Below are 27,110 nucleotides of genomic sequence, written 5' to 3'. Positions count from 1 at the left end.
GCCATGACACCATTTTTGTATCTTTTATAGTTTTGTTGGTCTGTTGGTGTTCTGCATCAGGTCTTCAAGTTTCGAAGATAAATTATAGCCTATATGTTGACCAGGCTTAATACTGACACAACAAAGAAAAAATCATTGAAATCCGTTCAGTAGTTCGGAAGATTAGCGTGTACAAACAAACAGACATACAGACATACAGACATACAGACAGAATTTTTTTTTTGGATTTGTGCTCCATTACTGTTTCTAAACCCCACCCAATTATTATTTTTTTAATATATTCAATGTACAGACACAGTTTTTTTACAGATTTATTATATGTATAGATCATTCAACAAGAGCATCGTCTTTCAGCCATTAGATACAAACGTCATCAGTATTGGGAGACTACCTAGGAGTCAAGTAATTATAATTTTGTAGTAAGCTACTGATAAACTCTACAACTTCTTTAAGCTTTGTCCTATAAAGTCCATATTGTATCTAGACAGTAAAGTGTCATCATCATCCTCCGAGCCTTTTCAAAACTATGTTGGGGTCGGCTTCCAGTCTAACCGGATTCAGTTGAATACCAGTGCTTTACAAGAAGCGACTGCCTATCTGACCTCCTCAACCCAGTTACTCGGGCAACCCAATACCCTTTGGTTAGACTGGCGTCAGACTTACAGTAAAGTGTAACATATGAAATGCTAATTGAGTACCTATACTGATGAATTTTGTAACACAACACACAACAATTTCATCAAAGCTTTTACACAAATTGCATGACATAATCAGATTAGCCGAGCAATAATCGCAATTGAACATAACCGTCAAACGCTCTGACATATCTGGCACCCATTAACTAGAAACCGCGACCATTTTGGCGCCCTATAGAGGCTTGTTCCCATTTACTACAAACCCATTGTTTCTTGTCAAGTTCAAATTTTTCATACAGTTGTTCGACTTGGGTCCAAAATTATGTAGCACAAAATCATCTCCCGAGCCTTTTTCGCAACTATGTTGGGGTCGGCTTCCAGTCTAGCCGGATTCAGCTGAGTACCAGTATTTTACAAGGAGCGACTGCCTACCTGACCTCCTCAACCCAGTTACCCGGGCGAGGAACAAAATAATAATAAAAAATACCTTCAAATTCCTTCCTAAAATTTTGTGTATCGTCAGCAAAATATGAAAATTACATCTCTGTACTTAAAATCTGTTAGAACTCCGGGGAAGGATTTTTTAAAAGAATGTTTTCTTTTTCGCTTTGCATCCATTGGGAAGGAATTTGTGGAGCAGATGGGAACAAGCTCCTATTAATCATCAAGAATATCAACGTCATCAACCCTTGCATACTTAAGTAATTACTTAAGCTCGGTTAAATATTTAAAGTAAGTTCAAGCGTTGCGGGAAGTTTAATGAGGCAGGTACGCTCAAACTATTACTATGGTAATTTTGCTTAAACATAGGTTGATATCTATTATGGTTGGGGCAACTTGGTATGTACTTCGGTTTTCTCATTATGTACTGTTTTGAGTGGGAAGTTATTACTGTATATGTTTACTTTGCTTTTAAGGGTACACAGAATAGTATACTTTTTGACATGAAATGAAGGGTCTTCATACCTGTGAAAAGATTTAATTCTCAACCGCTTCGATGACGGGCTGTAGATTCTAATTTCGTAACGTGACTTTTTCATCCGAATCCTAACGAAAAAGTGATGCATATTTAACATGACAGCATTTGAGGGTTAACGGTTTTCAAATTAAAACAAATCGAAGTATTTTACAAAAAGTTTATTATACAAATTGTGTATTCAACAAATGTATTTGTACCAAATACAAATCGAGTAATAAATAGGTAATAATAGGTATAGTAAAAGCACAATAACTGACATCACTGACGCTCTACTAATTAATTATAGTATTAATTAATCAAATATAGTAATAACCTAATTTTATAAAATACCAAAAATGTATTTTAAATATTAATAAACTAAAAATGCTGGGTGCAGTAGTAATTCGGGTTTATCACTACGAAGGTAAGTCCATAAACTACGTCTGCATTTTTTGTATTTTTTTCTTTAAAAAAACCAAAAGAAAATAAATATAGCATTGCTTAAGAAAATACATGTTTATTATTTATTTCTTTAATGCACTCTATGCACATAGGGCTTAAAAAGCAAATACGTTCTTCCCAGTATTACTTGATTAATAACTTGTCAAATCGCATGTCAACTTGTTCATTGTTGTTATTATTTTTGACATAAGTTAATATAAAATTGAACAGTAATTAACTTGATGGAATAGACCATTCATTGTGTTCACAATATATCATTCTAAGCCACAGATATTGCGGTTAAACCCAGTTAATCACAATTATCGTTATATAACAATGCCAATGTATCACATTTGACAATTATATATAATTTACAAGCTGTCGTGTGTAATTATATCACAACAAAGTAATTATACAATGATAAAGATCCAATCCGAAAAGTGATTATAAATACATTTAGCTTTTTTATAGAAATATTCTTAGTACTAGTCTATTATCGTGTAAATTGTGGATGAAAAATGTTAAAGTGTCATTGTGATTGTTCGCTTTGATTTACAACATTGAAATCACAATAAAAGTGATGGTTAAAGTAATGAAGCAATCAAGGTGGCATGATAATTACGTGATGATTTAGTCATTAGAAATGAATTTATCATTGTAGACATCATTCATTCAAACAGCGCATTTGTAACGCGTGTTATGCATGTTAAAGCGCACATGTGTACGAAAACTTTGTTTTTAATTTAAATCTTTATCGGATCGGATATTTGTAACGATTACGTCATTTTGTGATTAGGTAATGTTTTGTAAATTTTTAATACCAATTTGAATGCGGCGTGCGTTAAAATTAAAGCATAAAATATATGTTTACATAACTTCTAAGATTAATTAACATTAAGAATACATTCGTAATTCTGTGATGACGTTTGTGGAAAATGCTGTAAAATGCATTTTTTACAGATAGTTCATAAAACCTACCCTTAGTCAATCTCCGACGTAGTTTATGGACGATGGTTCATATATTGGTCCCACACTATTCTTAAAAACTAATAATTATAAAAATTACACACTTAATACAAAAATACTGTTAAATATCAACGTAAATAACATTAAATAAGTTATCGGATACTGGGGATCACACGCACGATATTTTAGCGGGAGACTTACAATTTGCATTGCGATTTGGCGCAGTTGAGTAAACTTCTTACTATTCATAAATCAAATAAATCGTGGCTAAATATATCGTTGTGCTTTGACCCTTATGCGCTCCAGCATACTGCATACTAAACAGTCGGCCGACAGTTGAGCTATTTTTTATAAAACAAAATTTTGATTCCAATCAAAGTTCAGTCAGTCTGATACTGGATAAATACCTGATCTTTGTAATGTGCATACTACCATTCATCTTCGTACTGATTTATGAGTCCGAAAAAACTATCGGTCGACTAAAAGTTTGCAGTGTGGGTACTCTTATTGTTGTAAATCAGCACAATAATTTTATTGAAAAAATTATTGAAGGTGGAAAGTAAAACAGAAGTGATAGTATTGTGAAAGAATTATGTATACAAAAGGTAAACTCAATGAATTAAGTATTAAAGTATACATATAGTAGTAGGTAAAGTTATTTTACAGTAAATATTTTGTGCTGATACAAAACTTAATCAAACACAACTTTGTCCATATTTGGACTCACATAACTAATTATATTTTACATTTTCATTTTATCCATTCACCTTTGCAATCACAAAGTTACGTGAATATTGGTTATTTAGTAAGTAGTACTATACATTTAAGTAATAATTAAGTGGAATTATACATGGGTATTCGAGTTCATTAAGTAATCAACTTAGCAGAAGAAACAAAAAAACAAGTTTATATTCCTTAACATTTTTAACGAATTGTTGATATTTTAAAAATGACGAGTGATACAATACAAAGTTTGAAAAATAAATGATTATGAGGAGATATTTTACTGCATTGTTATTTTCTAGCTTCGAAAAGGCGATAAAATTGCTATTGCGACATTATAGTAAATTATAGTAAAAGTGTTCATTGTAAAGATAATTTTGTATTTTATAGATTTTAGAAGAAACTGTTTACCTACTTTAAAAACTGAAAGTAAAAAAACTATCAAAAAATCGTAGTGAATAGTGAATTATAATGACTCGAAGAAGTGTCCCTCTATTGGGACTCAGGTTCTAAAACAAAAACCTTAACTTTTTGTTCTATAAAACTTCATAGATTTTCAAATAAACCCACCGGCATTTGATTTTTTTGTACCCTTTTAGGCAAAAAGCGGCCATTATTAGATGATCTTCCAAATCCTGTATTCGAATTATAAAATTGTTTACTAGAGGGCGCTGCAGTATTCTTACTTATTATATTGACAACTTACGTGCGTACTGGGGTTGCAAAAAATTCTATACTGATCTGGTAAACACAGGGTTAGATATTATAATTATGATATTTAAAGGGAATTACTGATTAATTGATTAAATATTAGTGTAAGTACTTTCTTATAAGATCATTGGACGTTAAGAAAATGAGTAACATAAAAGTGCATTAAGAAAAAAATAACAAAATATTAATATAACATGACGACACAATGGATCATTTCTACTTATTTTTGGTGTACTCTTTATTTGCCTTTTATTGAAACTAATATCCACCAATAATTTTGGCTTACAATTTAATGCTTTTCGAACATGACTGATTGAAAACGACATTTTTGTTAGTGCTCTTATACAAAGTCACTTTTAATTCATATCAAAAAGAAATAAAAAATTTAAAGAGGTGTCTATGAAAAAGGCAAATTAAAAATACACCTTCAAATAACACAACATTAAAAAAAATTACAAACCAGTTCACAAGTTTGTTCAAAATTATTTCGATAGCTGCATCCAATCCTAATTAAAAGGTCTAAAGGTCCCGGGTGATGTCTTTACGAATTTCGACTTAAAATACACCTACTTAAGGTTAAAATTTAGTTAACAGCCTCAATTCTTGGTTCTCTTTCTGGAGAGGGCTTCTGCCTCCTCAATCGTGTCTGGTAACCTCATGTTTCTGGTTTCTGGCAGCATCAGCACGAGAGTACTGGATATTAAGCACATCGCCGCAAAGATCACTGTTGGCATCGATTTGTGGTATAGAGACTGTAAAAGAGAGAGGTTTGGTTATTTCTGGAATATTCTAGCGTTAAATTGGGTAGAGTTTTTGACAAATTCAAAATGTTATAGTTATGAGATGTTTGCGAACAAATGAGCGCCACCTTAGTAAATGTGGAGGAGGTACTAGTCCACTGATATGTGTTTGCGCATAAAGGTCGCCATTTCTCGGACATTTTAGAAACGTTCGCACACAATTTTTAAAGAAGAGAGAATAGACCATATGAATCATTTAAATGTGTCTCGTCACAGTGCCACACACCAGTGGAATTCTGACAACTCCTAAAGTCACCAAGTTCTAAAGTCAAGGGAACACCTCAGACAAGTAGATGTACACTGAGCATCCTTAATCAAAACGGATCGTATCTCCTTTATAGGACCATGGGTCCAAAACTTACTAGTAAAGGCGTCATTGGAGCAATAAGAGAGCCAATCCTGCCAGCCATGGAACACATGCTGATGAGGGTCTGTCTCATGTTCGTAGGGAACACCTCAGACACGTAGATGTACACTGAGCTGTAGGCGAGGGTCACGCTCCATTTGCCGACCAGGTATAGGGGAATGGACCAGTAGTCATCTGTAAAAGAAAATTTTGTTTAAAACTTGCCATAGTGTGCTTTACGACGACCTTATAAAGGTCGCCCGAAGACGCTGGATGCAGGTTGCCTCCAACAGGTATCTGTGGAGATCTAAGGGGGAGGCCTATGTTCAGCAGTGGACGTCCTGTGGCTGAGATGATGATGATGATGATGATAGTGTGCTTTGTAGGTGGTGTTTCTGCTACGGTATGGCCACGGTAGGGATTTTCAGTTCCCGGTAAACTATGACTCGTGTCAAAAATTTTAGTGTGTGAACGTGGATGGTTGACTAAGTCTGTGTGATTCTACGTAGGTATGTTTACATGAAAAAGTATACAAAGGATGTTTATCAGTTGTCTAAGTGAAATGGCTGGACCAATTGAGACGTGATCGGGAATGAAGACATGAGAACTGTTTCATAGGCGATAAAAGAACCTATTACACATTTAACACAACTATCTTTCTCTATCTCTATCTTTCTTTTACTCTTACGACAAAGTCACTAACATGAAGTAAGATTTGAATTTAATAACCGGACGAAGAATCGAGGGCCCAATATTTTCAGCCTGGTACAAAAACGAATTACATCAGGATCTAACCGAACCCAAGACACTCACCCAGTCAATTACATAGTACTTTTACACAGAATTCGGACATGAGATCGTGATCGTACGTTTACGATGTTCAATACACGTGTTGATCGTTTCACAATTACAGCAAGGTCGACGTACATAAGCGCGTCAGCAGACCGCTTACATATTAGCGATTAATCGCTGTTACTTGTTAAAAGTTGTTTAGTAGTAGTGTTAGATTGTTACTTTGTTTATTTTAGTTTGTAACTATTTGTAGGTATAAGTTAATCAAAGAAATGTCTTGTGCTATGTGTCTAAAAAAATTATTGTAACACCATATTTTAGGCAAATAAATAATTTGGCACAATCTTTGGTACTTTTCAGTCGCTCCTTGAAAAGCACGGTACTCAGCTGCATCTGGTTAGACTAAAAGTCGATTCCAGCATAGTTGGGAAAAGGCTAGACAGATAATGTACGATTTTTCGAACCTTAGTTTTAATTAATCTAATCGAACCTTGCAAAGTAACTGAAAATATAGTTATAGTTAGTTTACATATTCAAACATCCATTAATTAACAATTTATAGAGTGAGCCTAAACTATAGTGCTGCAGTCGCATAAATAAAAGTCGCATAACCGCAAATGTGTAGCCAGCCTTAATGAAATTCACATGTAAACTAAATTCATTACATATCCGCGTTTTGTTTCCGTAGTAAACAAAACTTGTTTATAAACGTATGTATTTACTATTAGGCCTTTATTTATGTTATTTTATTTACTCTGAATGGCATGTTTATATTGCGCTTAGATAGCCTTGCTGATGAAGCAATCATTTATAAATAGTCGCTCGTAATACGATTATTGAATTAATCGGTCGTTCTAAATTTAAAACAGTTAATTGTTTTCCTTATTAATAAAAACAGGAATAAATGAAAGTGGCAAGCGATTCGAATTTCAAATTCTAAAGAAAAAGGCGGTTCTCAACTTTTTTTGTGTCAAAATTCCGATATTGATCCTCTAACGAACGTTTTTTGCCAAAAATCATACTGCCTAAACATTTTATGCTTCATAAGATCAATGTGCATTTTGTATCACTGTATATTGCTTTTTTTATCGTTTTTGTGAGTTCAAAAGAATGTGGTAAAATGCCCATGGATTCTATCACTTAGATAGTAAAAGGTCATAGAAAAATTATCGCTAAATGAAAAATGGTTAGCAATAATATGTCCACCTTCGTAGTAATTTTTATATCACGACTGCGTGACCAAGAGACGATACAAGATTAAATGAATATAAAATACTTTATGTTTTAAATAATATCTATTACGTAGGTATCTTGTCCAATTGCATGAGTAGTCATGCAATTGGACAAGTGTTATTGGCAACTATCATTTTACGTCAGTCATGCAAATTGAGTTCATGTGAATTCAGTTCTTTTATGCGTGGTACTACTTTCCCATATACCTATTTCTCTATCTATAGAAGAAGCTACTTACTCATTGATATACAGGGTGTGTCGTTCACAATCACATTAAATCCTATCGCATATACTTTATGATATTCTATGGCGAATTGTAAAAAAAATAACCTAATCCATGCAGTGGTTTAACCACAGTAGTCATTTTTCGGTTTTATAATTTACAACATCATGTGTAAAGCAGAGATAAAGTTAGGAGTATCTAATGTTTTGATCAATTGACAGCTGTCAGTTTTCAAGGGAGGATTTCAGTTGTTTGTAGTGACTGACATTTACATGGTGTTCTAATTTTCGCACATTTTTATTCTATTTACTTTGTTTGAAAAATGCATTTTTTTATTTTTACGTATTTTTCTTTTTTCTTTGTGTTAATCGACATATTTTAATGAGTATATTAACGCATTTCATTTAATGTGATTATGAACGACACACCCGATATGTATGTATGTACTTAGTGTTTTGAGAGACAAGAAGTGTCAGTTATTTATTCTATAAGAGAGTCAAACACAGTTACTACACTAAGTATTAGTTAATACTAGATTCATATAAAAATATACTCACTTCTTGGCAAGAAAGCAAACAGTAGACTCATAAGTGAACAAGTGAGGTAAGTGGCGACCAGAGTCTGTTTCCTTCCATACTTGTCCAGAACTATCACAACCACGATATACGCCGGGATTTCCACCAGCGTCACCAGCATGAAGCTCACGTAACGATTACTGCTCAAAGACACGGAGTTTATCGACAACCCATAGTACACCAGTGAACAAGTCATCCACAAAAACGAGCATATCATCAGCCTCTTCCATATTATACTTGAACGAATCGCTTTAGATAACTGAGACTTCTTATCCGTCGTTTGACTTTCAACCTTCAGTAAAGGATCCCCTAAAGAGTCCAGCTCGAGTTTCCTAGGATCCAAATTGTTGATTTTAGCAGCTTTTTTGAGGACGGAGACGGCTTTGTCTCTTTTGCCTTTGCTGAGGAGCCAGCGGCCGCTTTCATTCATGAACCAGATGTAGATGACCACGATTAAAGCTGGGCAGTATAAGATGAGGATGTAGGTACGCCAGCTGTCAATGACCCAGGCCAGCAAGGCGATGAGCACGACGCCTATGACAAAGGTCATGTTGCACATGGCGGATACTATGACTCGCTGCTTGAGGCCAACCAGCTCGATTACTGTAAGGAATAAATTAGTATCAATATGGACACAGTCGTGAGAATTGCTGTTTAAGGTAAACGATATAGAAGATCATGCTTTAATGACTGGTATAAGGACTTAGTAGAAATAAAAGCGGATTAATGAAGCGTTTACCTAAATTGTTTTAAGGTCTTGGATTTATTTATGACTCATAAAATAATTTATTTTTATCTCGGAGATGGTGTATGTCATGTGTTAGTATTGTAATAATATCTGTCTCAGATATAATTACTAGTATACAGATAACATGCGTATTAAATACACAATCAATTATAATTAATCTCTTATCGATTTTATTATCACAAATAAGTTGATGACTAGTTTTATTATCTGTGTTAACTATCATAGTAATTACTCAAGGATTTATCATAGGCTTATCTAGGATTCTTAGTAAAAGTCGACGATGTATGGCAGAAAGTTTTTAGAACTGCTCTTTAACTAAATTGATAATTAACTTAGGAAGTTGTAGTTTCCATTCTCTTGGGAGGTAGCTCGCGTCCTTTGGCTAACAGAATTTGATTTAGACTAACGCTGTTATAAACTTGTCTACACTAGTACCTGCCTGGTAGGTCTCAGTTTTACTATAGCAAAATAATATTAAGTTAAAAAAAGTATTACTCACTAAATACATAAGCTGATGGATACAATCCACCACCAAACGCTGCCTCCAAGAAATGCAACGCAACATAAACCAAATAGTTTGGCGCAAACGCTCTTGAGAAACCAAATATAAAGCTGGTAGATGCTGCGAAACCAACCGCCATTTTCCTTCCGAACCTGTCAGAAATGGCGCCAGTGAACAACATGGCGACAAACATTCCACAGTTGTGAATGGTCCCAACCAAAGCCCTCTTCCATTCCTGACAGCCAAGGTTAAACTGAAAGATAAAGAAACTAAGAAAATAGTTCTACAGTCTACAAATAAAGTAGCATGTTTAGAGCATATAGTGTTACATATTTATCGCAGTGCCGTCCATCTGCCGTACTTCGATTACTGCGGACAATTAAATTATTATTATGGAAAGCCAATTAGTTTGTAGCAAATCTATGAGTATTTTTTGGTAAATTACTTGTAGATTTGGACTAGGGGTTGCCCACAAAAATACAGATTTTTGAGGCAGTAACAAACGAAGGTATAGAAAATTATTTGGCAGTTACATTTACTTGAGATAGCCAATTAGGCCAAAGTCATAATAATTTACTGAGCAGTTTACATGAGAAACTGGTATAAGCATACAAAGTGTGATAGATAAGATTTATTTTACAAACATATAAATACTTTTCATTCTTAAAAACTACCAGTTGCTCTAAGTTATTTATATTTGTACTTTTGCTTGTAATATCAACTGCTGTACTTTTTCTAGCATCTAATACTTTTTGTTCTCCATACAATACAATAATATCATACAATACTTTTCTACTTCAAATCAGAATGTCAAATCAGAATCAGAATGAATCAGAAATCAGGAATCAGAATGATCACCTCTTTAACAAGCGAATGTTCATCCTCATAGACATATCTGTCACATTCCATAGTCCTGTTCAGATCGAAGTTGTGTGGCATGCACTGGAATTCCGAGGAGTTCAGTGGTATGTACATCCTGCAAGACTCGGGTTTATTCCGCACATGGTCAGTTGGTATTGCGTAATCGATCCAGGAGGTATCGTTGAAGCGAAGCTCACAGCCATCGACTTCGCATCTGTTGAAAAAGCATTAAAAACTTTTTTTATAAAAAGTAAAACCGACTTCAACACACCTTAAACTGTCTCTTAAGTCCCACAAATACCTCTAGGTACTATGTTGACAGCCGCATCAAATCGGTACAGTTAAACGTGAGATGATCGCGCACAAACATGCAGAGTACATACAGGTTTTACATGGAGCGACCGAATTGTATTCATCAAACAAGAATCATCCTAATCGACGGAAAGAACGATTTGTCAAAGTAATTGTAGTAGCCTGAAGTAATTGTGGTTTAAAGACAATAAAAAAACTTATGATAAATCTGTCAAAGGGGGTTTCCAGCAAATTCCTTCACAAAAACTTAACTCGTGTAAGTTATTATATAAGCAGAACTTAGCTAATAAATCATTCTACTCATTTCATTTCCCGTTGTTTCATCAAACAAGGAAAATCCTAATCAACAAAACAGCACAATAATTAACATTTATTTTGCACCTAAAAATAGGAGAACATTAACAAAAACTTTTGAGGAAAAAGAACTCTTTCAGTATTATTTTGGTAAATCACGTTGAGAGCATTAACCGGAGCGAATTGAAACTGAACGTCAAATTGTGCTCTTTAAATACTTTTAAATAGTTTAGGTCAATCAACTTTCAATTATGAGAGAGTTTCGGTAAAGCAATTGATCAATTTAGAGACAGAAATAAATGTAGAAGACAATAACATTGAGAATTCTGAACGATAGGCATTAAAACTAAAACACAAATATAAAAATTCCGATTTATATGACATTAAGAGCAAACAGCAAACTTTTAGCCGGCCGATAGTTTAGGATCATAAATCAGTGTGAAGGTGAATGTTAGTACGGATATGACAAATTAGGTATTTAGTCGGTATCAGACCGACTGACAACTTTGCCTGGAAACAAGATGTTCTTAAAAAAAAAAAAAATGACAACCATCGGGTCAACTGTCGGCCGACTGTTTAGTCTGCAGTGTGCTAGCAGATCAAAAATATGTAGGACAAACGATTAGGATTGCACAAAACTCATATTGTTTGTCTAACGTTCAAGTGTATAATGGAGTTTTAAAAAATAACAGATGTTTAATTGCTGATAAGATTGAAGAGGTATTAATATAAACGATTTTGCAATTAAACGATGAAAAAAATTGCATCATCTGCCCAGGCTTTCCCAAACTTTGTTGGGCTTGGCTTGCAGTCGGACGCATCTGAGTCTCAGTTGTGTTCAAATGACAGCCGGGACCCACCAATTTATATTTCCTTCCGAAACACGGAAGAACTCATCATGACAAGATGGTCACCCATCCACGGAAAACATACTTTAATTGATGAAGAAAATTATGGCTGGGAGAAGCTTTTAGGTGGTAATGGTAATGATGGTAAAACGTCTACGAGTATAATTTACAAAACATAGACTGGTAATGAGACTCAAGATGAGGTTATTCGTAAAGGTCCTGAGAAACCAAATTATACTAATAATGTATTTCACAGAAGGCAATGTGTTACACAACAAGTCTGTGAAGGTGATTTGGAGAATATGGTTTTTTATTAAAACTGTATATTATTTCATGGTTATTAGTTTGTTTTCAATCTTTTAATAAAGCATGTAATTTTTATTCATTAAAAAAAACATTCTCTCATCTCAATGTGATTCTTAAAACCAGAGTCAGACACACATGGAACTTCGGTACTTACATAAAGTAGAACAAGATATTTAAACATCTATTTACCTTAATAGTCTCTAAATAGTTAGGAAAAAGCTAAGCACATAATGCAGAACATAGTCTTCTTCAATAGAGACGCATAAAGTTAAGTTACTAATCTATCAAGGAATATTGATATTCAACATAAACCTACAATACGAGTATATCTCAAGAGGAAAGCATAACAAAAAATTTCAAATTAGGCTCACCTATAAGCCAATTCCTGGGCTTCAAAAATGAAGCCACATTCGAAGAAGCTGCTCAGCAGAATAGGGAACAGCAGTAACACGAAGTTCAAGAGGTTATATCTGCCGTAAGGACCCAAGCTCTCGAGGATCGAGTCCAAATTGATCTCCTTTTTGACCTCCTCCATGATTGCAATCTTTTAACTGCTAGAAGATTATCTGGAAACAAAAAAAATAAGGTTACGTTAGGTTAGGTTGTAACTTAGGTTAGGTATAGAATATTAATTTTGTTTATGTTATGGATTGTTAATTATTTATTGTTGAATAATCCAAGATACTTTTGTTTAGTTTTTCTTTACGTTGTGCTAGAGCAAAATCCTGGGTATATTTTGCATTGGTATTTTAAGTAGCTACTCCAACGACCGACTAACGGTTGATTTCAATATTTTTCAATATTATTATTCCATTTGAGTATGAGTCTCAAATTCCTATCGCTAGTAAGCAAATCTACAGACAGATAGGTTATTAAAATCTATCGATGCTAGCGTTTGGACCGCTTTTGATATGCCTACCTTCCTTCGTCTGATAGGTAACTTATCTAAGACTGCGTTTGCTTTAATAGGTTCAATTATGTGGTCTCATGTCCTTCACATTCTTATCTCATGGGAATTTCTTGAATAGATTAAACAAAAATTTGTCCCGCCTCATATTTGCACTTATTGCTTTGTTTTAATTCTTTAGTAGAGGAATAAATTCTGCGACTAATTCAAATAATATGAGTGCCAAGCAAATTGATTTATTTTAACTTTTTTTCAATAAACTTATTTAGTTTTGCGCGTTATGTAAATTGGATTCGCTCATTATAATAGTCCAATGAAAGACAAACACGATGACAAATTAGACGTAGTTGATTAAGATTTTAGGCAAAGATTAATTTTAGATTTAAAAGAAAAAAAGTGTAGAGGTGATACATACATCTGGTCTGACTTGATTTTGCCATGACAACAGTTATGTAATACTCGAATCACATGGTAAAAAATGAAAAAATAGCACCAGAGAAGATATCGATGATATGTTTACTTTTCTAGAGTTTTACCTTACAATAAATAGTAAATATTAACTCAGTTAATCTGAAACATTCCTTTTTGGCTTTTATTAGATAGTGGTTATCTAAAAAGGCACTTCTAAATTTAAAGTAACTACTCGCCTTTTACCGTCCTTCTAAATAAACCAAAGGATGGCAATAGGCTTGTCACAATATTCGATAGATATCCTATCGATTTTTCTGGAAGCATTCGTTACTGATTGATTAATCGCGATGTCCCACGTTATTACAATATTAACTCACATTACTGAAGTATTTAGGTCATATTAAATGATTATTCAAGTTTTTAGTAACCCACACGCTCTGACAATGCAAATGAGGCATTGTTTGCGAAGTTACTCTGTTCTGTATTGTCGATCGTCTATTTTTTATCTACCTTTATTTTTATTACCCGTGGTTTTGGTCTTGTTTCTTCTTTATGACTAAGTTAGTCTATTTTTACTTCATTCGGTGGATTTATGGGCAATTCTTCTGTATTTTCTTATGTTTTAATATTAATAGATAACAGGTTATACGTTAAAGATTATTGTAACAATTAATTGTTCACCGCACTTGTATTTGTACTTGTAGCAGAAACTGCCGCCTTGAACGAAATATTTTTTTTTGTTCAAGATCTAAGCCATGTAGGCCATTTCCACACAAGAATTTATCAAAATCTATTTATCAATGTTCACTCAATCTGCTGTAAAAAAATATAAGTAAGACTTTGGGATTATATTGGTAGGTAGTCCATTTACTATAAAGAGTTCGTCTACAACAAAAACAATATTAAAAAAGTAAGGATTATTAAGTTACCACATTACATCTGTGGGCCGACCCTTCCTATTTCAAATCCCACGCTGTACCGTCATTCGTCACTCGAATACAAATGATCATGCGCATGATTCACTCATTCTACATTAAACTATGGATTGTGGCGCTTATTGTGATAAATACCACTAGTGTTACGACGGTAGGATATTAATAGATTTTGTTTTGTATTAAATTAATTGCTTGCTTGCGCTTTTATTGTTGTTTTGAGATGATATGTCTTGTTTTCTGTTTAAATAAGGCCTTTTTGAGTCATTTTGCTGCAAGCTAGTGTACGTAATAATTGTGATGTATATATGATGACTGATGACTGAGATATGATGACTTTGCATGTTAATGTATTAGAGTAGGTACATAGGTGGATAAGAAAGAATGCTGGTAAAAAAGTAGCCTATAGATAGCTTTCCTTGATAGAGGGGTACACGTAAATTAGCGCGTTTTATTGAACAAATTATTCAGTTTAACATATAAGAACAAATATATTCTTCTCGATATAAAAATCATATATTTTTAAACATGAATGACCTAGGATAAGTTAGGTATTCAGGTAATAAAAAAATACAGTATTTGCATTCACATCATCCACAAAAACATGATAACACCACAAATACTCTATAAATAGCTCGCGTACAAGTAATTAATATTTATTACAAATTTTGTACTGCTACTTCTATTAGGTGTCAAGGTTTATAATCACGTAAGAAGCAAATAAACAAGATTTTGGTTTGTCTAGTAGTCGGAAATCGCGTGTGTGTTTTAAAAAACTTTTACGAAACAGGTTGAGGTTTGAGAGTTGAGAGCACGTTAATGTAAGTCCTGTCTTTGATCTCTTTCCGGTGGTGTCGGATTGCCGTCCTATCGGGCTATGAGACCGAAGGAATAGTGACTGGCACCTGTGTCTGCGCAAGTTGCTGTGCACTATTATATTTTTTGCGCAACTGGCTGAGCTCTTTAGAAAGAACAGCCGCTATGGCCGACAAATGATCTACAAAACGTTAGTTGAGGATAGTATGGAGAAATCACATAGAAATAAATCTCAGTACCTACTTCTTCACCTTTTCCAATTCGGTATCATATGCCCAGGAGTAGTTCGATAGCTATATTGAATTATTGTTTTAGTTATTAGTTAATTAACTATAATTACTCCAGTATTAGCCGATTATCTTAACTTAGTAAATAAGTAGCTCAGCTTCTTGTCGTGCCAAATTAATTTATCAATAGGTATTTTATTTTACCTTATTTCTGATGTTTATAGAAACAAATAAGGTTCTTACGATAAAGGGCGTATACAAATTGTTCATCTTTTCTTTTGAAGTACCGATGCAGAAAATAACAGGCTTGTGTGTGAGTTAAGATATAAACTACTTTACGTTTTGTAATAGGCCTCGTTGTGAATTACACGATATGTATATCCCGCGATTTTGGACTGTGGACTTGAATCCTGAATGACACTCACCTGGATAGCCACTGTAACTTTTCAAAATTATCTATCCATCTTTACATTTAAATTGGGCCAAACATATTTCTGCAATCAGACAGCTTATGCATTTTCATGGTGCAGGATGTTTCGAGGTGAATTTCCTTATTTCGTTTTCTAATTCTAATCAATAAATTCCCAAGTGTGAACACAGCTTTTATAAGCAGAGGTAATCCGTCCTGATCTTAATTGTATAAATTAATCGTCCAATTGGTAATTGAGGCGATTAGCTGGTCCTCAGTGCACTAATTGACCTTTTAATTTATGAATGGGCCCGAGTTTATTAACAAAGCATTGTTGTGTGACTCATAAAGACGGTGGTTTAGAAGTTAAAGTCGGTTTAAACAGTGGACTAAATAACTTGCACAAATAAAAATATTGATAAAGCAAGATATTTTTCGATCTAGCCAGAGGAATATTTTTAAAGCCGACGAAAAATAAAAATAAAATGCAAAATTCTAAATTTCTAAGAGGTTCCTTATCTTCTAAGCATGCCAATGTGAGTTAGACAATAGGAATCTTCAAAGACATGACATAATTTCCAACTTCGACAGAGGACTTTTAAAACACTGGAACTTCAACACGGGTCAATGCTTTAGAAAACTTGTGATATCGTGACATACAATTTTATATAAAACACCATGATATGCAGATCATGCCACGTGACATGTAAAAGTGTCACAATTATTTGCTAAGAAATAAACACAGCAACGCTAAAAATTGGTTCACGGCCTACCAACGTAAGGAGTGATGGAATTCAATATTTTGCAATGCTGTGACAAAAAACTGGCTTTAACTGGTAATCAAGTTTTTTGGAACCTGTATATCCTGTTCAAGTATTTTTAATTGACTAACCTAAGTATAAAGGTTTGAAAATGTACTTCGATACTGTCCTCGTGAAGTAACTTTGTCGCTTCAAGGTTAATTTTTGATCCCTCGCACCTGTGCATGTGATGTAATATACCTTTTGTTTTAATTTCGTGAAATCACTAGTAGACAGTACAAGTACGGCAATGTGATAGACAAGGCTTGCAGTATTCATAAGCTAAAGTGGCGTACTATCTAAAATTACACATTAATCGAATAGAATGGAAGCGGAGACCGCATATTGGCATGAATGGTAGATACAGGACAACTTGCCTATGGGTGACAATGTCCCTTAATCTTCATAATTATTATGCGTCTGAAAGCTGTGGAGTCCCTTTTGCATACACGTAACACTCAAATAGGAATTCTTCTGTCTTTCCTCTTCCTCTGATCCTTTGAAACGGACAATATTTTTGAAGACTCATTTTCTAATGTAGATTATATAGATAAAGTACCCAAAAAGACCTTCACCAAACCCTTAAAAGCAGCCAAAAAATCACAAAACCCAACAGGATGTCCACTTAATCGATTTCATAGTTCGTCAGTATTCCATAGTGAGTCATAATGACATGTGGGCACTCGAGCGTGATTCCTTGCTGTCTTACCGCGAAGGTTGGTGTCAGATATCAGCGTGTACAGTAGACTGCACATCAGTGGTAACTGTCATACACCTTAACTCAATAGTAATAAGTACGATTTTCCTATAAAACTGTTACCACTGACGTGAAGTTGACTGTACTTTGTAGATACGAGTCTGTTTTGACGTACAGATAAACTATGGATGGTTCTTGATTGTTTGTGTTTTGATTTATTAACTGTACAGCAGGATATAAAGTGTCAATAGGTGCTGACTTAGTTTGGTTCTCACGTGGAAGTATGTCGGTAGAAAGATTATACTCCGGGTCATAATATGAACTTGTTAATTTGTAGTTTCGATTCGGGACTAAGTTCTTTATCAGAAGGAATGAGTGGTAGTGACAGTAAGGGGTAAAATACGAAGCTATTAACGCCTATCTTGACTTAACCTTTACTGACAAAACTTGGTACTAACTGGTAAACATGTCTATATATTTTGAATTCACATTTTTCCGAGTCGAGATGGTAATCGGACAGTTATTTGCTCGCAGAAGGATGTTACCACCCATCCTGTTAATCTAATGAACAGTGTAACATCCTATAGAATCTTAGCAATTAAATATAATCTCAGGAAGCATTTGTATGTACCTAATTAAGGCACTTGAAGTTCCCAGACACCGAGGTGGACTTTTCTAGAAGTATGATGGTGTTCGCGACAGACGCATCCGTGCGCCGCGAGTGCAAAATCATAATGCCTGAGTGTTCGTTTTTTTTTTTTTTTTTTTTTTTGGTATGGCATCTCGCAGTTCAGCCTAGGAGGCCGTGTACTGCTTAACCGGACTTTTCCCTGTGGATGCCTAGAATTTAAGGCCTCCAGCCAGGGGCGTAAAACAACTTATAAACTAAGCGACTGCGCTAAGGGTACCCCCTGTGGGGTCGGACCTCGGCTTAGGGCGTCGCTGTGGAGGCAGCAAAGGGACAGGCTGGATCATATGATCATTATTATTAAATGGGGAATTTAAAGCTACTGGCTCAGCTCGCGGGCTGGCTCGATGAGCAAGGGTCGGGAGGACAGAGATCGGGACGTCGCGGCGGACCTCGGCGGCGAGGTTTGTACGAACGCGGTTTGTATTTGTGTAGGGTGCTAGTGAGTTTACTACTCTCTTGGAGGACAGTTATCTCATCGTCAGGTTCTAGAAGGGCATGCCTAGGGCGGCGAATCCTACTGATGCGGGAGGGAGTGTAATTACTGGCTGACACGATAAGTGAGTTATCGTGTTTCTCAGCGCGTTCGAAGTACCGTATGGCGGCACGCTTCATATACTGGCGGATGGTGGGGATTTTTAAGTCGAGATGAAGAATCTCATTTCGAACATAATAGGGAGCTCCTGTGATTTTCCGTAAAGCACGGTTTTGAAGGGCCTGCATTCTGTGAAGGCGGCGATGGCTTGCCTGTGCGAACACAGGGCAAGCATACATCATGACGGGGCGTATGCACGATACGTAGAGGCGTAACTTGCATTTAAGAGATAATTTGCTCTTTGAATTGAGCAAGAAGTGCAATCTGCCGTACACAAAGGCTGCTCTAGAGCGCACCTTACGTATGTGCTCGGCGAATGAGAGGCGCTGGTCTAAGATTACACCTAGATATTTGGCATGCTCCTTCCAAGGAATCGGCCTACCAAACATGGTGACTGACGGGGGCGCGGGAGGAAGCCTACGGCGAGGGCTCGAAAAGAGTATGGCCTGGCTTTTGTCGGGGTGGAGTTCGATTCTCCATAGCCTAGTCCAGACACCTAGGGTGTTGCAATAGGCTTGGAGATGTCTCACTATGGCGGCTGGGCTGCGGCCTGAGCAGTAGATTGCCGTGTCGTCGGCGAATAGGGCTAATTGAACATGCTTGTTCTTAGGAATATCGCTAGTGTATAGCGTGAAGAGGATGGGGGAGAGTACCGAGCCTTGTGGGACGCCAGCTTTTATAGGGTGGGCCGAAGAAAGAGTGCCGTCTATGCGATAGCGAAAGGTGCGATTCGACAAAAAGTCTCGTAAGATGACGACGAGACGGTCTGGGACACCGAGTTGGTAAAGCTTGTAAATCAAGCCTTTGTGCCAGACTTTGTCGAATGCCTTTGCTATATCGAAGAGAATCGTACCGGTGAGTTGGCCACGTTGGAATCCGTGACTCACACCTTCCACGATGCGGTGGACTTGTTGGACACAAGAGTGATGGGTTCGAAAACCAAACTGTTCTAATGGAATAAGCCTCTTTGCTTCGACGTAATCTTTGAGACGCTTATAGATAAGTATCTCGTAGATCTTGCCGAACACATTGAGTAAACTGATAGGGCGATAGCTGGACGGGTCTGATTTTGGTTTACCGGGTTTGGGAATACCGATTACGGTTGCCTCTTTCCATGCCTGTGGGAACAGGTTATGGGTCATGGCGCAATTGAAGATCGCGGTCATGAGCATTACGAGGGAAGCGGGTAGGATTTAGAAAACTTTATTGGTTATTCTATCTGGGCCCGGAGCTTTACGGGGTTTGAGACGTTTGATGATCTCTGCCACTTCGTCTGGAGTGACGGGAGGCAAGGGATCGTCAGGGTCTTCTTGCGGTGGTAGGGAGGATCTGCGCTCGACCTCGGCTTCGACCTTTAGTAGGTGAGCCGGGTCGACCGGTTGGGTACTAGGCGAGCATTGGGCCTCGAGGCTGTCGGCCAGACATTCCGCTTTTTCATCGTCCTCGAAGGCGAGGGAATTGTCGGGGCGTTTGATCGGCGGGGTGGAAGCTACTTCATCGGATTTGAGTTTCCTTTGAAGCTGCCAGAAGGCTTGATGAGTCGGCTCGAGTTCGCTCAGCGTCTTGTCCCAGCGCGTTTGACGCATCTCAGCAAGGCGTTCCTTTACAGCACGCTGTAAGTTACGCATGTGAGACTTGTTAGCGTCGCAGGGAAAAGTACTGTAGGCACGGACAGCCGCGTTCTTCTCGGTCACCAGAGCACGCACGTCATCCGGGAGCTTGAAGCGATGAAAGCTCGTCGCTTCAACTCTACGTGAACACTTGTCCACGGTGGATTGTACGTGCTCGGTGAACGAGCCGATCGCGCCCGTCATGTCAGCGACTGAGTTGATTTCATCGGGAATTGATTCTAACTGGGCGGAGGAGGATTTTAAGCTTTCGCTTAGCATTCTCCAGTCCGTGACAATCTGGGTGGGAGGAGGGCGATCCGGGTCGAGTGGGCCTGAGCGCGAGGCTAGTTCCACAAGAACCGGTCTGTGGTCGGAGGTGAGCTCGTGTAGTACCTCGATCGAATGTAAACGTAAGTTTACGTTCTTGAGGAGCGCTACATCGAGAACGTCGGGAAGGTGGTCGACTATATTAGGAAAGTGAGTGGGATGCATCGGAGCGATGACATCGAAGTTGAGGGATTCACACTGATTGAATAGCAACCTGCCTCTTGGAGAAGTAGTGTTGCTATTCCAGGCGGGATGTTTGGCGTTTAGATCGCCTGCTATTATTACAGAGTCGCTCAGGCCTAGTAAGGCTCTGAGATCGTTCGTGAAAAGGATCGGGTCGTAGGACTGAAAGGATGAGGACGTGGGAGGGCAGTAGGCCGATACGAGAGTGATCGACTGGTGCTGGGACATGGCTAGTCGACAGATCGAGGCTTCAATGCAGCTTAAGTCGGGGGGAGTGATCTCTACACAATGTAGCGATCTTTTATAATAGATAAGCGTGCCGCCTTTGTGGCGTGTGATCCTGTCATTTCTAATTAACTTATAGTTAGCTATATTAGGGCCGCGTACACGCGGCTTTAGGAAGGTCTCTTGTACGAGAAGAATGTCTATCTTATGGGATTGTAGGAAGGCGGAAATCTCGTCGCGTTGGCCGAGAATACCGTTGGCATTATAATAGCCAAGCCTAAGGGAATGGGGTTTAATTTTGGATGTATTATCCATTTCTATTTCCTAAAGTGAGGCAGGTTTTGAACTGCCTGGGCGACCTCTGAATACTCCTGCATAACGGAGTAGAGTTTGATAAGGTCGCCATTGCTGGCGACTATCTCCCTCGAAAGTTGTTGAGCTCTGTCGCTCGTGAATACACTGAACGTGCTCAGTATAACGTTCATAGAACTGAGCGCTGATACTGGGCTAGAAGAGGGCGCGATCGCTTGCGCTTGCGCGGGCTTGGCGGCTATAGGAGCTGCGGAGGGCGCGGAGGGCGCGGAGGGAAGGACGGGAGGGACGCGAGGTAAGCTCGCGGGCGCCGCGGTGGGATTATTCACCGGGGCGGGACTTGGCTGGGGCTGAGTTGGCCTCGGGGTTGGAAAGGCTCTCTGATGGTTGAGAGGGTTCCATGGGGAGGGCCGTTGTGGGCTGAGACGCTCGGGAAGTTGAGCGGTAGGTAGCCTCGCTGATGGGCTTTCCCTTAGCTGGCGGGCGTTTGCACGCTTGGCCAGCTTGGGAGACGTTTTTGGGGCCTTTGGGCAGCCGCGGTAGTTGGCGGGATGACCTGAGGCGCCGCAGAGTACACAGCTCGGAGGCTCGGTGCACAGAGTGCGGTCCTTGGGTCGCGGGCAGTCGGAGGTGCCGTGTTGGCCTAGGCATTTCACGCACCTAGGCTGGGCGAAACAGTTGCGCTGTGAGTGACCCCACAGTTGGCAACGGTGGCATTGGGATACAATGCCAGATCTATTTGGCTTCTCGATTGAGATGCCGGTTAAATTACACACCGATTTGATGTTAAAAATCGGGTGGATTTTAGAAGGACACGGCTCGCATACTACGAGCACCATGTCGAAGGCGTGGCCGCTGCGGGCGCGGTGCATCCTATGGACTTGCGTCGCAGGGATGTTTTGTGACTTAAGGTCACTTAAAATGTCATCCGAAGGGATTTCCTTCGGAATACGGGTAATGACGACCCGGAGAGGTTTTTCCTCGGGGAGGGAGTATGTGTGGAACGAAATGTTCCTCGCTCTTAGCGCTTTAGTTATCTCCCTATAGTCGTCTGACGTAGGGAGGACGATTTTTATACCGTTGCCGGTATTGGAGGCCGATCTGTAGTTGATCTTACGATCAACACACAGCTTGGACACTTCGGTCCATTTTGCCTTGTCCTGTAAGTATACAGGCGGCGGAGGTTTGTTTTTTGGTGCGCTTTTGGGCTTAGCGGCACCTTGGGAGGAAGCGACCTGCGAGGTCGAGGGTGACGGGGCGGGGGATGCTGTAGACACAGCGGGCGGGCTAGGGAGAGGAGATGCGACAAGGGCGATGGTCTTGCGCGCCTTGTCGTTGTTTTTGTTCTTTTTCCTCTTACCTCCCTGTACGACGGTGAAGTCGTCGTCGTCGGAAGAGGAGTCAGAGGGCTCGGAGGGTTGAGCATCCTCTGGAACGGGTGAGGCAGAGCGGGAGGACGAGGTGTCCATGCATTCGGCGTCGGCGTTTGACGCAGGTGCACTCGCCTGAGTTATTTCCATTGTCTGTGAGACAATGGGATTAGGAACAATGGTCGAGTGCAGCTGGGCATCGACCATTGTATTGGGGATTACCGTTTCCGCTAATGCGGCGGTTTTCCCCGAAGAGACGATTATAGGCTCAGCAATGGGGCGCGACACAGCTGCGCCGGCCTCCTTTGTTGAGCCGTTATCGGTGATAATACAATAGCGCGCTAGGCGCGGGTCCTTGATATCAAGGTTGTTGATCATGTCGCCATATTTGGCGACAATGTCTTGGTCCTTGAGGAGGACCTCGAAGAAGAATTTATAGACTTCGGTAGTCATTTTCCCGTGAGGGAAGAGGGCTACCGAGCTAAAAGAGATGGGGGCCTAATTATAAAAACCTAAGACCTATTTCCTATCTCCCCGGGTGGATGGGCCCGGGGATGTGTAACCCTCCCTGCCGGGTATAGGCAGGGAGGTGAGTACCTATTGGTGAGCCCTAAGCTTGTAAACCGTTCGCCAGTCTTATTGTGCGAACGGGCCCTAGCCAGTCTAGTGCGAAGGGTATAGAGATACCCAACCGACACCAGGTGTGTAGCTGTGAAAGCAAACCAGATGCAAGGCACGACTAGGAGATCCCCCAAGGCCGAAATCCGAGCTCCCGTCCAATTGACTGCCTTGCCCTGAAGGGGTTCGGCGGGTGTGATTGGGTCAACACCCTCTCGGCTTCGTTGGCACCGTATGGTTTCAACCGAGAACCACGAAACTGTGGCTTTTACCCAGAAGGGGTCAAGTGAATTTACTTGACACAAACGTTTTAGAAACAGGATAATCGTCCGCCGCTTTGAAAAAAGCAGCTTTGGATTGATATATTTGTAGTCGGCAGAGCGACTACGGTGAGCGTTACGTCGGGCGTAACAAAGACAAAAGTCGTAAACGGGCGAGCGCAGAGCAACACGTCCGTACACGACGAGAGTCAGAAGCGGAGTCTGAGTGTTCGTGTATGCGCGTTACTATTTATACTCTAACAATTTTGTGATGAGGGTAATGAGCAAAAAGTGCCGTAAGCCGCGCCAAGGTATGTTTTTCACGTGCACCCTTCTAAATTGTTATAGAATTGTGTTCAGATTTTGATAGTGATTTAATTTGTAAATTATAGCGTTTTTTGATACCAAATTGTAATAGTTTTGTAGCGGTAACCTTAACCTACATAATTTTGTATAATAAACCTAATAGTTCTGCCGTTTAAGGCCTGATTTACCTATGTAAACATTTCTCGATAGTAAAAATCCTAGACTTTCATTAGTGAAATAGTGTTTAACTGAAAGCCTAGGTCTCATTGTATACAAAATAACTTAATTTATAGAAATATTGTTAATAGTTTAAGTTATAGAGCAATAAATAATGTCTGTGTTTTGACTTTCATTTCACATGCAAATTAACAATACTAGGGCTTAGGTCACATTGTTAGGATTACTATCGCCAGATAGCCCATGAAATGCCCTAACACACACTGCCTTTCGTATCGAGATACCCCCCATAGTTTGTTTTTTATCTCGAGATAATCTTCACATAAGGGCCGATTTCACATAGTTTTTTATAGTTATTCGGTTATAGTATTTCAGCCCTGAAGGTATGCAGGGTGTGTATAGTATAGTTCAGTAGCGCACTTCATGGGGCGTCTGACGCTAGGTGTCCTGTAATGATATCATGTACCAATTGTTTGTAATACTGCTGTTAAATTGAAAGGTCAATAAAACTGAGGTTGGTCGGAGGGACGAGAAATCGAGGTGCTCGTCACGGTAAAGTTTCGAGCTCATTCGGTGCGCAAGCGCCGCCGTACAAGTCGTAGTCATCTGTATAGATTTTTGATAGTGTAACAAGTAAATAGTGAAAAGTAAATAGTGTAATTGTAGTATGGTAAGTGCGTCGAAGCTCGTCCCTTCAAGACTCCTGAAAAATATATGAAGACTTATTATTTCACCGGCATCCCTGAACCTATAGTAGCAGAGAGTCTAAAACCCGTCTAAACGTATTCTTGTTTCTGAAATTCCTGTTTCTCGCCACATCATAAATACAGTCCACTCGCCCAGACGTCCAAGAACCAGCGACCGACGGGGCGTCAACGTCTCGAAGCCACCCCATAGTACCTGCTTCTGAGCTACGTCCATGAGCGTAGCCAGCTTCGGGCTCAGGGTGGGGCAGCAGTCAACTTATCCCCGGGGAGGGCGGGGGCTCTCCGATTTTTTGTATCTTAAGTCGTTAATCTCAAACTTGTTAATCTCTTCATTTGAGGAGTTTATATTTTCAGGACAGGACAAAAGCCAAAAGTAAGGGCATATAGTTTCTGAATACGCGAGCGAAGCGAGCGTGAAATTGTTATCGGACTTAAACTAAATATTACGTAAAATTTAGCCCAAACGTACTTAACTTTTTGTTTGTTGACAAATGCAAAAATAAGGGCATATAGTTTCTGAATACGCGAGCGAAGCGAGCGTGAAATTTTTATCGGACTTAAACCAAATATTACGTTAAATTTAGCCCAAACGTACTCAACTTTTTGTTTTTTGACAAATGCAAAAATAAGGGCATATAGTTTCAGAATACGCGAGCGAAGCGAGCGCGAAGTTTTAATTATTTTTTAAGACTTAAAACTAAAAACTACGTAAAATGTAGCCCAAACATACATTTTCATGAATGGGGGGACTAGGTACGAGTACGACACACCCGATTTACGTTCATACGAAAACCCTCTCGCTCGCAATGTTCGAGAACTCGAGCGTGCATTTTGTTTTGATCGCGCTCTTTTCAAAGTCGACAATTTTTTTTGTGCAATAACTTACGGATAGTACATATGATTGTTGATGTTGTTAGTTAGAGTTAGTAAAAAAACATTGTTTAATCAGACACCTTATAGGTCAGAGCCAGGACCCAGGGTGGGGCAAGTGCCCCAGCTTGCCCCAGTGTGGCTACGCCCATGGCTACGTCCGTCCCGCACAGATGGTACGATATGATTCACCAGGTAATAACTTTTCTCTGTTTAGGACTGAAATATGGGCAGTAAAACTCTATAATAATGACCCTTATTGTTAACCTATGTTTTTATAGGCATGGTTTTTAACTGACTTCCCATAACAGAGGAGGTTCTCAATTTGAACGTTTCTTTAGTTCGTTATTGCCAGAGAAATAACAATAAGCGCTCTTCATCACTGATTTTACAACTCGCAATTATTGTCACACGGCTGTCATATCCTGACAGTAATTGCGACTTACCCAACTACAAACAATTATACTTAACTTCACGTAATCTTAAACAGTTGCGCAATTGTAACCAAAACCGGTTGTCAGTTGTTTTTGATGAATGAAGCTCTACTTAGGCTATAAATAGAATTTTATTTTGATTTCTGCATCTCGTTCGATCGTGAGCTGCGAAAAAATTGGTTTATGATGTTCGAGAATGTTGAATGTATTTGAGAGTTATTTTTATATTGTACTCGAAACAGGACAGGTATTCTTGCTGCATAACTAAATATCCTAAGGATAGATAGATGTATTTATGACTTTGATTTACAAACTGCTTAATGAATTTGGGTAAAACTTAGCACATTTACATGAAATGAATTGCAGAATTTTTACTTACACAAATATTCATGACTAGCTTCAGTCTGTGAATTCATCCACTTTTCGACGGAACTACTTCCCGCAAACGGACAAAAATGAACAATTCAGATATCAAAGGTTCATTACTGCCAAATTGAAAGAGGAACAAACATCCATACTTACAAACTTTCGCATTTATGACGTTAGTAGAATGAAGGATTCTTCACAAGAGGTGACGGGAACACAAAGTGTTGTTCCACAGAACATATTTAAGCTAATTAAAATAAGGTTTCGCCAGAAAGTAGATTCTTGGCTCTTAGCCAAGTTAACGGTAGAAGTCGAGTGGACAATCGGAACGGATCTGATAGCGGAATTTAAACGAATCTCGATGGAGAGATTAAAAAGTAGATCTGCTAATTTATCGTTGCATCAGACGACAAATGTTGGCCAATTTATTGCTGGAATTAAAGAAATACTTGCACTTGCATCAATTGCATTCGCTGCAGTTGGTAGTTGAGTATTTTTTTGGTGAGAATAAAGAATCTTTTTTTTCTGTTATAGTTTGGTTATTGGCGGCTAAAGGTCAAAGTCATTTTGTTATTTAAATTAGGCCTGT

General features: G+C 38.6%; 1 protein-coding gene across 1 annotated transcript in view; it reads right to left on the bottom strand.

Moving 5' to 3' along the window:
• Nucleotides 1–1,757: 1,757 nt before the first annotated feature.
• LOC124636868 (organic cation transporter protein-like) overlaps nucleotides 1,758–27,110 on the bottom strand; it is a 36,800-nt gene continuing 11,447 nt past the window's right edge. The window contains exons 2-7 of the mRNA XM_047173070.1: nucleotides 12,646–12,840; nucleotides 10,512–10,728; nucleotides 9,651–9,906; nucleotides 8,386–9,006; nucleotides 5,597–5,775; nucleotides 1,758–5,186 (exon numbers count right to left, since the gene is read on the bottom strand). Coding sequence (XP_047029026.1) covers nucleotides 5,031–5,186; nucleotides 5,597–5,775; nucleotides 8,386–9,006; nucleotides 9,651–9,906; nucleotides 10,512–10,728; nucleotides 12,646–12,809 — 1,593 coding nt within the window. The 5' untranslated portion in view covers nucleotides 12,810–12,840 and the 3' untranslated portion in view covers nucleotides 1,758–5,030. The remainder of the gene's footprint in view (nucleotides 5,187–5,596; nucleotides 5,776–8,385; nucleotides 9,007–9,650; nucleotides 9,907–10,511; nucleotides 10,729–12,645; nucleotides 12,841–27,110) is intronic.

The sequence above is a fragment of the Helicoverpa zea genome, chromosome 15 (genome assembly GCF_022581195.2).
Source record: "Helicoverpa zea isolate HzStark_Cry1AcR chromosome 15, ilHelZeax1.1, whole genome shotgun sequence".
In the NCBI taxonomy this organism is placed as follows: Eukaryota; Metazoa; Arthropoda; class Insecta; order Lepidoptera; family Noctuidae; genus Helicoverpa; species Helicoverpa zea.
The sequence above is the reverse complement of the archived record's forward strand: the minus strand, read 5'-3'. Positions and strand labels throughout refer to the sequence as shown.